A 12,842-nucleotide genomic window follows, 5' to 3' on the forward strand; every position below is an offset into this window, starting at 1 on the left:
ATTGTGAATGGCAGTTCGTTCTTGATTTGGCTCTCTTTAAGTCTGTTATTGGTGTATAGGAATGCTTGTGATTTCTGCACATTGATTTTTGTATCCTGAGATTTTGCTGAAGTTGCTTATCAGTTTCAGGTGATTTTGGGCTGAGACGATGGGATCTTCTAAATATACAATCATGTCATCTGCAAATAGAGACAATTTGACTTCCTCTTTTCCTAACTGAATACCCTTTATTTCTTTTCTTGCCTGATTGCTCTGGCTAGAACTTCCAATACTATACTGAATTAGAGTGGTGAGAGAGGGCATCCTTGTCTAGACAGTGCCAGAAATTCAGCATGATATTGGCTGTGAGTTTGTTGTAAATAGCTTTTATTATTTTGTGATGTGTTCTATCGATACCTAGTTTATTGAGAGTTTTAGCATAAAGTGCTGTTGAATTTTGTCTAAGGCCTTCTCTGCATCTGTTGAGATAATGTGGTTTTTGTCTTTGGTTCTGTTTATGTGATGGATTATGTTTATAGACTTGCATATGTTGAACCAGCCTTGTATCCCCAGGATGAAGACTACTGTCGATGGTGATGGGTAAGCTTTTTGATGTGCTGTTGCAATTGGTTTGCCCATATTTTATTGACGATTTTTGCATCTGTGTTCATCATGGATATTGGCCTGAAGTTTTCTTTTTTTGTTGAGTCTCTGCTGGGTTTTGGTATCAGGATCATGTTGGTCTCATAAAATGAGTTAGGGAGGATTCCCTCTTTTTTGTATTGTTGGGAATGGTTTCAAGGAATGGTACCAGCTCTTCTTTGTATGTCTGGTAGAATTTGGCTGTGAACCTATCTGGACCTGGACATTTTTTGGTTGGTAGGCTACTAATTGCTGCCTCAACTTCATCCCTTGTTATTGGTCTATTCAGGGTTTCATCTTCTTCCTGGTTTAGACTTGGGAGGGTGCAAGTGTCCAGTAATTTATCCATTTCTTCCAGATTTACTGGTTTGTGTGCATAGAGTTGTTTGTAGTAATCTCTGATGGTAGTTTGTATTTCTGTGGAATCAGTGGTGATATCCCCTTTATTTTTTTATTGCATCTATTTGATTCTTCTCTGTTTTCTTTTTTATTAATCTGGCTAGCGGTCTGCCTATTTTGTTGATCTTTTCAAAAAACCAGCTCCTGGATTTATTGACTTTTTGAAGGGATTTTGTGTCTCTATCTCCTTCTTTTCTGCTCTGATCTTAGTTATTTCTTGTCTTCTACAAGCTTTTGAGTTTTTTTTTTTTTGTTCTTTTTCCTATAGCTTTTTCAATGTTGACATTAGGGTGTCAATTTTAGATCTTTCCATGCTTCTCATGTGGGTGTTTATTGCAATAAATTTCCCTCTAGACACTGCTTTGAATGTGTCCCAGTGATTCTGGTTGTTATATCTGCATTCTCATTGGTTTCGAAGAACATCTTTATTTCTGCCTTCATTTCATTGCATATCCAGTTGAGATTTAGGAGCCAGTTGTTCAGTTTCCATGAAGTTGTGTGGTTTTGAGTTAGTTTCTTAATCCTGAGTTCTAATTTGATTGCACTGTGGTCTGAGAGACTGTTTGTTATGATTTCCATTCTTTTGCATTTGCTGAGGAGTGATTTACTTCCAATTATGTGGTCAATTTTAGAGTAAGTGTGATGTGGTTCTGAGAAGAATGTATCTTCTGTGGATTTGGGGTGGAGAGTTCTGTAGATGTCTATTAGGTCCGCTTGTTCCAGATCTGAGTTCAAGTCCTGGATATCCTTGTTAATTTTCTGTCTCGTTGATCTGTCTAATATTGACAGTGGAGTGTTAAAGTCTCCCACTATTATTGTGTGGGAGTCTAAGTCTCTTTGTAGGTCATTAAGAACTTGCTTTATATATCTGGGTGCTCCTGTATTGGGTGTATATATATTTAGGATAGTTAGCTCCCCTTGTTATATTGATCCTTTTACCATTATGTAATGCCCTTCTTTGTCTCTCTTGATCTTTTTTGGTTTAAAGTCCATTTTATCAGAGACTAGTAACAGTCCCCTGTTTTTTTTGCTATCCATTTGCTTGGTATATCTTCTTCCATCCCTTTATTTTGAGTCCATGTGTGTCTTTGCATGTGAGATGGGTCTCCTGAATACAGCACACTGATGGGTCTTGACTTTTTATCCAGTTTGCAAGTCTGTGTCTTTTGATTGGGGCATTTAGGCCATTTACATTTAAGGTTAATATTATTATGTGTGAATTTGATCCTGCCATTTTGTTACTGGTTGGTTGTTTTGCCCATTGGTTGACACAGTTTCTTCGCTGCATAATTGGTCTTTACCGTTTAGTTCATTTTTGCTGTGGCTGGTACTGGTTGTTCCTTTCCATGTTTAGTGCTTCCTTCAGAAGCTCTTGTAAGGCAGGTCTGGTGGTGATGATATCTCTCATTAATTGCTTGTCAGTAAAGGATTTTATTTCTCCTTCATTTATGAAGCTTAGTTTGGCTAGATATGAAATTCTGGGCTGAAAGTTCTTTCTTTAAGGATGTTGAATATTGGCTTCCATTGTCTTTTGGCTTGTAGGGTTTCTGCCAAGAGATCTGCTGTGAGTCTGATCAGCTTCCCTTTATGGGTGACCCAACCTTTCTCTCTGGCTTCCCTTAGCATTTTTTCCTTTGTTTCAACCCTGGTGAATCTGACAATTAGTGCCTTGGGGTTGCTCTTCTTGAGTATCTTTGTGGTGTTCTCTGTATTTCCTGGATTTGAATGTTGGCCTGCCTTGCTAGGTTGGGGAAGTTCTCCTGGATGATATCCTGAAGAGTGTTTTCCAGCTTGAATTCATTCTCCCCATCACCTTCAGGTACACCAATCAAGCGTAGATTAGGTCTTTTCACATAATCCCACATTTCTTGGAGGCTTTGTTGATTTCTTTTCACTCTTTTTTCTCTTTTCTTGCCTTCTAATTTTATTTCATTGAGCTGATCTTCAATCTCTGATATCCTTTCTTCTGCTTGATCAGTTCAGCTACTGAAACTTGTGTATGCTTCGTGAAGTTCTCTTGCTGTTTTTCAGCTCCATCAAGTCGTTTATGTTCTCCTGTAAGCTGTTTATTCTAGTTAGCATTTTGTCTAACCTTTTTTGAAGGCTTTTAGTTTCTTTGCATTAGGTTAGAACATGTTCCTTTAGCTCAGAGAAGTTTGTTTTTACCCACCTTCTGAAGCCTGCTTCTGTCAATTCATCAAACTTGTTCTCCATCCTGTTTTGTATCCTTGCTGGTGAGGAGTTGTGATCCCTTGGTGGAGAGACATTCTGGTCTTTGATGGTTTCAACCTTTTTGTGCTGGTTTCTTCCCATCGTCCTGAGTTTATCTAGCTTTCATCTCAGGGAGCTGCTTGGGGAGGCAGCCTTTCCTTTGTCTGACTGCAGAGGCATTGCTGGGCTGCCAGGGATTCAATAGAGCAGCTGCATATATTTCCTGTATCTTTTGTTTACTCGGGAAGATTAGACCTGCTTCTGCAATGGCGGCTGCCCTTCCCCCACTGAACTCAATCTGTGAAACTCTCAAGCAAGAGGGCTTCAGTTCACTGGACTTTGTGGGGGAGGGACCCATCTAGGCATATAACCTGATTCCCTGCTTTCAGCGTCCCTTCTTTCTTGGGGGTGGGTAGCTCTGTCCTGCAGGCTTTCTTGGTGCTAGCTAATCCATCCACTTAGATCTGTGCCAAAAACCTGTGGCATCGGCCAGGGTTGCTTCTCAGCTCTGTTCAGGTAATTCACAGGCACTTTTCAGCCCAGTGAAGATCTCCTGTTCTGTGGGTTGCAGAGGGCTTGGGTGAAGCACAGTATCTCAACCGGAATCCCGGAGGGGGAGAGCCCTCGATCTTCCCATCAGATGCACTTACCGGGTGGGGCAGTGCCCTGTCCTGGCTCAGTTTTCCCTCTTTGGGTTATACCCACTGTCCAACCAGTCCCTTTTAAATGAACCTGGTACCTCATTTGGGAATGCAGCCATCACTTGCTTTCTGCATCTCTCTCACTGGGAACTGCATTCCAGAGCTGTTTCTATTCAGCCATCTTAGTGGACTCCCCATGTGTTGTTTTTTCACTTTTACCATGGTGTCTTTTGAAGCATAAATGTTTTTGATTTTGATGATAAATTCGTCTACTTTTTCTCTTAAAAGTTAAATTTTTAACTTTGTCATTGATGTAGAGAAATGCAGTAATTTTTGCACATTATGTTTGTTTTTAGCAATCTTGTTAAATTTACCTAGTAATACTAATCTCTTGATTCCTTTGGATTTTTTCTCTGTAGAATCGTATAACTTGAAATAGTAACAGTTTTGTTCCTATTTATTTTTCTTTACTTATTTCATTGGGTAGGACATCCAGTATAATGTTTTATAATCTTATTCTTATCTCAAAGGGAAAACCTTAACATTCAGTTTTATGTTTTGCTGTGGGATTTTTGTAGATACGTTTTTAAAAGGTTAAGGAAACTTCATTCTATTTCTAGTCTGCTGAGGGTTTTGTTTTTTAATATCATAAATGGATATTGAATTTTATTAAATGCTTTTTCTGCATATGATGGCAAAATACACAGATGGATTTTCAGCTGTTTTAACCTTGTCTACTTGAAGTAACACAACTTGCTCATAATGTGTTATAGATTTCAAAGATTCCATTTCCTAATATTTTACTTATCATATTTGCATCTATATTCATGAGTGAGACTGGATTGTTATTTTACTTTCTCATAATGCTCCTCTCAGATTTCTGGATCAGGTAATGCTGATCTCATGAAAAGATCTGGAGAATATTCTTTTTCTATTTTATGTAAGAGGTTTTGTAATATTGTCATTTTCCTTAAATGATAGGTAGAACTAATCTATAAATCCCTTTGGGTCTGGAAATTTCTTTGTCAAAAGTTTTTTAAATTATGGGTTTAATTTATTTAACTGCTACAGGATTATTGAGATTTTCTGTTTTTTCTTGTGTTGGTGGGTATTTCCCCAGGATTTGTCTCTTTATCTAAGTTTTCAAATATCCTATTTTTATCTTTTTAATCTCATTGTAAACTGTAGTTTCACCCCATTTTTCATTCTTGATACTGGTTATTTGTGATTTTGTTTTTTGAAAGTTCTTACCAGGAAATTGTTTTTTCTTTTTTAAAGAATCAGTCTTTTCATTTGTTGATCTCACTCCCATATATTTGTTTTTTATTTCCTTAATTTATGTTCTTAAATTTCTTATTTACCACTTTCTATTATTTGAATTAATGTTGTGTGATGGAGGCATATTTAGAACATTGATGCTTCCTCTAAGAAGCCTTCTTGAACCTTTTAAGTTCTTCCCCAATCAGAAACTGTATTCTAAATGCCCGGTAACTTGCTGTTTTTACCTACTAGACCATAGGTTGTCAATCTACACTCAAGGGCAGTCTACTGTTTTTGCAAATACAGTTTTATGGGAATAGATTCACATTCATTTGTGTAAGACAGGATTTAATCTAATGGTTTGTCCCATGCTTGACAAAATAGTATGTGCCAAGTTAATATTTATTAATTAATGGACAAAGTGCTAAATTTGTTAAAAGTACCTTGGACTTTTATGGTGCTTTTATTCTCAAAATCTAGAAACTATTTCCAGTAAATCTATGCCGTAAAGATTAGTTTCCTAATCCACACTGTCAGTGTCTTATCTTTGATAACATTTCTTCATGAAAATTAAGGAAATTATAGCTCAGAAAATGGAAATTTTCTAGAACTCTACTTCATCATTGACAAATGTTTTTAGTTCATAGAGCTCTCTTCTGATGATCTATGTAACAGCCATACATCTATATCTGTATATCATAGATTAAATCACTTATTGACAGAAAATGAAATTCACAGGTTATATTCTCTTTAAGGTAAACAAAACTAACTGTCGACTACCAGAAAATACTTTCAACATAAATGAACTCTCCAACTTATTAAACTTTCACGTAGAGAGAAGAAGACAGCAGCTCTCTCGGGATAACCACCTGGTAAGAATGACATTTTTACTTCTGAAAATTTTCATATAAGGGAGGACATATTACTGTAAGTAGCTGTGAAGGTACTCCTTCGATAAATCAAGATTTGAAATTTTTTTCATTGCAATGATAAATTTGCTAAATTTGATGATCATTGAAAAGTTAAACATATTTTAATCACAAAACAAATGGACTTTTTGAAATTTTGTTTCTAAGAAATTTGGATTCTTAAAAACAGATTTCTGAGGCCAGGTGCAGTGGCTCACACCTGTAATCCCAGCACTTTGGGAGGCAAAGGTAAGCAGATCACTTGAGCCCAGGAGTTTGAGACCAGCATGGGCAACATGGTAAAATGCTGTCTCTATTGAAAAAATACAAATACATAGTAGCACATATCTGTAGTCCTAGCTACTCAGGAGGCTAAGGTGGAAGGATCGCTTGAGCCTAGAGAAGGAGGTTGTAGTGAGCCAAGTTTATGTCCCTGCACTCCAGCCTGCTGGGCGATAGAGCAAGACTCTGTCTCAGAAAAACAAAGAACCACAAAAACCAGATTCCAAAAAAGCAATAAGGTAAAGGAATTAAGATTTTTTTATTGTTTTTAATTATCAAAACTATTATCTCTGTTTATTTTTTAGATACCTGCAGAAGCCCCCAGTCCTGTTGTTTTCGGTGATTTTCCATTTATCTTTAATTTGCTATCCAAAATTAAATTACTGCAAGCTGATTCACATCTAAAGATGTGGGTATGTATGCCCTACTTTTTAGTATGAAAAATTCCAAACATATATAAAATAGAGATAGTGGTGTAATGAATCTTATTACCAAGATTCAGCAATTGTCAACATTTTGCCACACTTTTATTTATTACTTTTTTTTCTTTTGTTGTTGTTACTGTTTTTGTTGAAGTATTTTACAGCAAATTCCAGTCCCAATTTCTTTTCAGCTACCCATACTTCAATCCATTATTTCTGGTTGTCTTACTCTTGTTCACTCTGAAATTCATGAGTGGTTCAAGTGGCAACCACATAATTCTTTCATTGTTTCCCATCAACCTTTTATTTAATAATTTCATACATTATTTTCATTAAGGTTTGTGGTATGTCAATATTTCTAGTCTTTTCATTCCTTCCAAAGTCATTTCTTGGAATTAGGTTAAAAAAAGAGCTTTTCCTTATCAGTCAGAGCACTTGGTTACCCTAAAATGGTTAAAGACCATTCACATAGGAAGGTAGACTAGTTAATTCCTATCCTTTTTAATATCAAATGTTGCCAAATATAGAGTTTGTAAATGCCTCTTCCACATGCTGTTCTCAGTAATGCAGAGTATTACCAAGCTTTGTGATCTTTTCCATTTTGATGAGTTAATCATGATATTTCTGTTTGATTTTAATTTATGGTTATTATTATTTAATGTCCTAGTCCTCATTTTCTTTATGTAATATATATCTATTGTTTTCCTACTGTGAACAATGCTGACATTATCCGGTAAACTGTTCTTTCGTTCTCTCTTTTCTCTCCTCCTCTATCCAATTTTAATTATTACTGTGTTCTTAAGTGCTAATCTTTAGATTAAAAATATCTCCTTAAGCTTCTTGGAGCTTGATTTTATAAGTTGCAACTGATAATCTTTTATTCTTAAATAATGCCTATGAGTCAATCATGAGTTTAAAATAATGCCTGTGAGTCAGTCAATTAGTTTATTTTGTTTTCCACTTATTTTCACCCTTCTGCTTCTTTTCTGGTAGTTGTATTAGTACCACATACGATTTACATACTATTGTCTTTTTTTTATCACCATCAACCTTAGTTCTCAGTTAAGTATATATAATGCAATCCCCTTATAATGCTAAAATGAATTTTCCAGAATTTTTTTATTGCTGAGGCTTGTTTTCTAGGCCATTCCTCATGAAAAGTTTATATCTATTTATCGATGATATTTATATTTTAAAGACTCATAGGAATCAGAATTCATACCCATTATTGACTTTTATAACTAATTCGAAGGATGCAGACCATCTGGGTGAAACATAAGAAGTCTGGGATAGAACATGCACAAGAGAAGCCATTTCAGTTATTCATTCCCTTTTTATACCCCACTATTTATGTGGCTTACATGACATTTTCCAATGTGCCATGCCCCATAAATCCATAAATTCCAGGTTTATTTATAATAAGCAACCTAGACAGACAAGGTATATCCTGCTAGTAGCATTCCATAGGTAAGGATTGTCCCTCTAGTTATTACTACTATTATTATATTTTGAAATAGAATCTCACTGTGTCACCCAGGCTGGAGTACAATGGTGTGATCTTGGCTCACTGCAACCTCCACCTCCCAGGTTCAAGTGATTCTCCTGCTTCAGCCTCCCAAGTAGCTGGGATTACGAGCACCTGCCACCACGCCCAGCTGATTTTTATATTTTTAGTAGAGATAGTTTCACCATGTTGATCAGGCTGGTCTCGAACTCCTGACCTCAGGTGATCCACCCGCCTCGGCCTCCCAAAGTGCTGGGATTACAGGCGTGAGCCATCATGCCTAACCTAGTTACTATTATTAGTGTCTGTTACCAGCATGTTTACAAATAGATTTGACCAGGCCATCTCTTCTTTTGTTTCTGAGCCATATGTTTTTATTTTCCTAACATCCCTGGTAAAGGGAGAAAATAGATTGTCTTTCGTTTCCAAACCTAACTTTCCCATCAGTTTCCCTTAAACAAGACCTTCCCTTTATGGTATTTTCTGCTATTACCATGTTTCTCTGTGGGGCATTTGTCTGTTCTGCTAGTGAATAGTTGAGGGTTGAGTGGACAATGCACTTGGGCAGATTGCACATTATGAAAGACAAAGAAAGTCTGAGGACAAGAAAACTCTTTCTTTTACTTGTCATGAGTGAAGCTGGAAAGCTGACTCTACAATCCTGCTCTCTAAAGGAGAGATAATGGATATAGTCAAAACTGCAAGCTCCAAACTGGGTCACCAATTCAAATGTGTAAATGTGAAAAGGTAAAACCAGGATATAGAGAACTGCAGGAGAGAAGCTGGAAATTAAGCTAAGAGGCAGGTTTCCTATCCAGCTCTTGGTTATGTAAAAGAAGGTACAGACACCTCTCCCAGCTGTAGTCAGTGGAGGACATTGCTGGCCACACCCTGTCACTCAGACCCATGGAACATGTTGCTCAGTAGTCAGTATTGCTGGATGTCCCAGACCTGCAGAGTCCTGTAGGGCCACAGGAGGTGATGACCCACCACCAGAAAGGAGCAGAGATGGAAGTTGTTCCTTCCCTACAAATCTTGTGCTTTAAAAAAAAAAAAAAAAAAAAAAAGTCTTAAAGAAAAAACAGAAGAATCTAGGAATCACAGATAAATTTCTTAGTATATAGTGGTGGCAGAGACCCAGGGCAGGGATTTCCTAACCCCAATGCCACATGCACACTTCTCTGAGGTGCTTGTAGAGAGTGAATATGGGCAAACACATTCACTCTCACATTCCCAGCTTAGGAACCTGGGGTAGGATAGCTATTATCCACTGGTCTTGCTGTCACGATTGCAGGACAGGCCCTATGAGGGCTACATTGGTTTGAGTTCTAAAACCTCATTTATTGTCCTTGTGATACAACTGAAGCCCTTGAGGAGTGTTGAAGGTCCAAGCAAGGATAGCAAGTCCAACACTAGATTTCTAATCCAAAGAAGTTCAACAGAAACAAGATCAGAGATTAAAGTAATGTGAGAATGTTGAGAATTCAGAAAAGCTAAAGAGAAGTACTTAGGGTGATCAGAAAAGTTAAAGAGAAGTACTACTTAGAGTGACCAGGAGCATTATTAGATACAAAATAAGGCCACTTGTGGCATATTTTTAGAGTTCCCATGCAGATTAGGTGGATGGATCATAGTTATTGGAAAGAGAAGAGTGGTTCTTCTCTGAGGAAGTCTCTCTTCTATCTTTTTCCTACAGCTCCCATTATCCCTAAGCTCTTATACTGCCTTTATATTCCTAAGGATTACAATGCTAATGTTCTGTGTCTTAAGACTGATGAAGGATGAATGCCTCAGCATGTTGAATACCAGTATGGCCTTTAAGGATGATGTTTACTATAATAAATGATCTGAGATAGCTTTTAATAACTTAGCTGTTCATACATGCTGACTAATCTCCCGTACACAATTCCTAGGTAACCATAGTTTCTAAGGCCCTACAATCACTTTATTTTCCATAAGACAGATATGATGTCCTTTTTCTTAAATAATTACAATGTGAGTGTTTATAGCAATGACAGGATTAAGTATATACAATACAAAATGTTTATTGGAAGTATTAAACAATCCCTGGGATTCTTATGAGGTCAAAAGAAGCCAACTAAAATTTTTATTTTTCCAGATGTCAGAAGAGAAAGCATTCATGCATATGCATGAAACAATTCTGAAAAAAAAGGAAGAATTTCCTCCATCACCTAGATTTATACTTAGAGTCAGACGAAGTCACCTGGTTGAAGATGCTCTGCGTCAATTAAGTCAAGCTGAAGCCACTGACTTCTGCAAATTATTAGTGGTACAGTAAAAAGTCTCACTGAACATTTTTACTTCTGTGGGAAGGATGCATTCATATGATGTAATAAAGGCTCTCTTAAAAGAGCCTGCATTTGCAGCTATGGTTATCAATCTTTTGGTTTCCAGAATTCCCTTCTTACCCTTAAGAGAACAGCAATGGGATACTGTTAACTCAATTGCACATTCGGCTATGAGTTAACTATTAGTTACGATGACCACAAAAATGCTGCATAATAAAACATCCCAAAACTTAATGGCTCAAAAATAACAATAATTTATTTTATAGATATGAAGTTCAGTGTGCTGACCTAGGCTGAACTCATCTGGGTGGGTTTGCAAATTTTGTCTGAGTTTGTGTATATCTGGGAGTTGGCTAGGGATTGGCTGATCTAGGCTTAGCTGGAGCAGTTTAGCTCTGCTTCCTATGTCTTTCATCCTCCTCCAGGGACTAGCAAGCATGCTCTTCCCACAGCAGTGCCAGAGGTGCAAGATAGCAAGACCAAACATTGTTTTAGTCAAACCAGTCATAAAGCTAGTCAAGGGCTAGGGAAATATACACAACCTCTTCAATGGGAGGAACTGCAAAGTCATATGCAAAAGACATCAATCACAGAGGGGTGAAGAATTGGGGCAATAATGCAATCAACAAACTGCTAGAGGAAGGGATACTTTTCCTATGTTGCCTCTAGTTTCGTCACTTAAGACCATCTACTATATGAGTTTCAATTCCAATCATCATTCCTTTCATCCTTTGTGAGTGCTTATAGGGTTTTTATTGTGTGGTATCTCAGATTATTTGCCCTATTGAGGCTATAGAATAATGACTAATTCTGTAGGTAAGAGCTGGAGTCTGTCCAGAAGGGAGTGGATTTTCTTGATATCAGCCATGAGGGGAAGAGCTGGGCTGTTAGAGAAGAAACTAGAACCTGGGAAGTGGGACTCAGATAAAAAAGGGATTTTCCCAGCATGTGACTCCAATGGAAAACAAAAACTACTTTATCAGCCAGACTTTCTAGTTGTATGTCTCCCTTCATCCCTATTTTTCTTTAAATATTAACTGTAAGGAAATCAGTAGAAAAGTATTCTCCTTATAGGAGATAACCAAGGGGTAAAGAAAAAAAAAAAGTAAACTTCAAGCCTGATTGAATAAAAATACAGACTCTGAACAAGGGGAAGGTTGTCAGGGCCCATCATGAGTAAGTCCTGAGCATGGCATGGACAGATTTGCTGGTATAAATTAGCAGAAATAAGAAAATCAGAAGTAGGCTTAATATGTTATTGGGATATTCAGAAGAGAAAGTAGGGCAGGCCCTTGAACATGATGGTCTGTGGCCAATGGGTTGATCGAAGCAGCAGCAGATAAAACTTCCCAGGCAAAGAGAGTAGAGAAAGAATAAAAATCCAAGAAATAAAAATTAGTGGTGTTTATCTTTAAAAGATAAAAGTAAATTATCCAGAAAAGGATGTAGAAAAGAAGTAGTTAGAGACTTGGGGGAAAACCAAGACAGTACATAGCCATAAAGTCCAAAGGTAGAGAAAGCTTTTAAAAAGACGGACTGGGTAATACTGATTTCTCATGTGAGGGCTATGGGAAACTGCTCTGCTGGTTCCTGCAAAGGTCTCATGCCCAGGCAGACTGGGAGCGCTGTTTTTGCAGAAGCCCAAATGAGAGTAGAGGCAGGAGAAACCAAATACTTGTTGACTGGAGCCCAGGTTGTAAGTCTGAATGATGAGATGAAGATAGACAATAAGATAGAATAATCAGGGAGTTTAGGGGCCCAAGGGTTTGAAGCACATCAAAATTTGGTTTGAGATACTGGTCAGTGTTACTGGTAAATGCTGAGTCTTGAGTCCCCCTTCACTTGGTCCATGTGGCAGTGTAAAGGATGCATACAACAATCTGAGACTAAATAGGTTCATGGCCTCCATTCCTCAGCAGCACACTGAGGGAGGACAGATTATAAGGAGGTAAGGGTGTGATTCTAGTAGTTCTAGAGACTGCAGGAATGGTCATTAGAGGTTCAAAACTTCCATAAGGATCAAAACATTGTATTTTAAGTCAGGACCTGGGACTGTGTTCTCTTTCCTTAGGTTGAATTTATTAAAGAAATTCGACCTGAAGCTGGAGGGGTCAGTTCAGAGTTCTTCTACTGTGTATTTGAAGAGATGACCAAACCAGAATACGGAATGTTCATGTATCCTGAAAAGGGTTCCTGCATGTGGTTTCCTGCCAAGGTAAGTCTTTTCTTTCTTTTCTTCTTTTGTTTTTTTCAGAACAGAAAAGGTACCCCATATACTACAATAT

The 12,842-nt window shown here is 37.5% G+C and overlaps 1 protein-coding gene across 5 annotated transcripts in view; it reads left to right on the plus strand.

The window, feature by feature from the left end:
• The window catches only part of HERC6 (HECT and RLD domain containing E3 ubiquitin protein ligase family member 6), a 78,775-nt gene that overhangs the window by 53,492 nt on the left and 12,441 nt on the right, over positions 1-12,842 (plus strand). For all 5 annotated transcript variants that reach the window (XR_001104983.2, XM_064369133.1, XM_012437683.3 and 2 more), the window contains 4 exons: positions 5,888-6,004; positions 6,628-6,735; positions 10,368-10,538; positions 12,629-12,772. Coding sequence is in view for 4 of the 5 variants with exons in the window: in XM_064369133.1 (XP_064225203.1) it covers positions 5,888-6,004; positions 6,628-6,735; positions 10,368-10,538; positions 12,629-12,772 (540 nt within the window). In the remaining variant the exon portion in view is untranslated. The remainder of the gene's footprint in view (positions 1-5,887; positions 6,005-6,627; positions 6,736-10,367; positions 10,539-12,628; positions 12,773-12,842) is intronic.

This window comes from Aotus nancymaae, unplaced genomic scaffold (assembly GCF_030222135.1).
Source record: "Aotus nancymaae isolate 86718 unplaced genomic scaffold, 86718_ANA_hifiasm-v0.15.2.pri h1tg000006l, whole genome shotgun sequence".
NCBI classification, from domain to species: Eukaryota; Metazoa; Chordata; class Mammalia; order Primates; family Aotidae; genus Aotus; species Aotus nancymaae.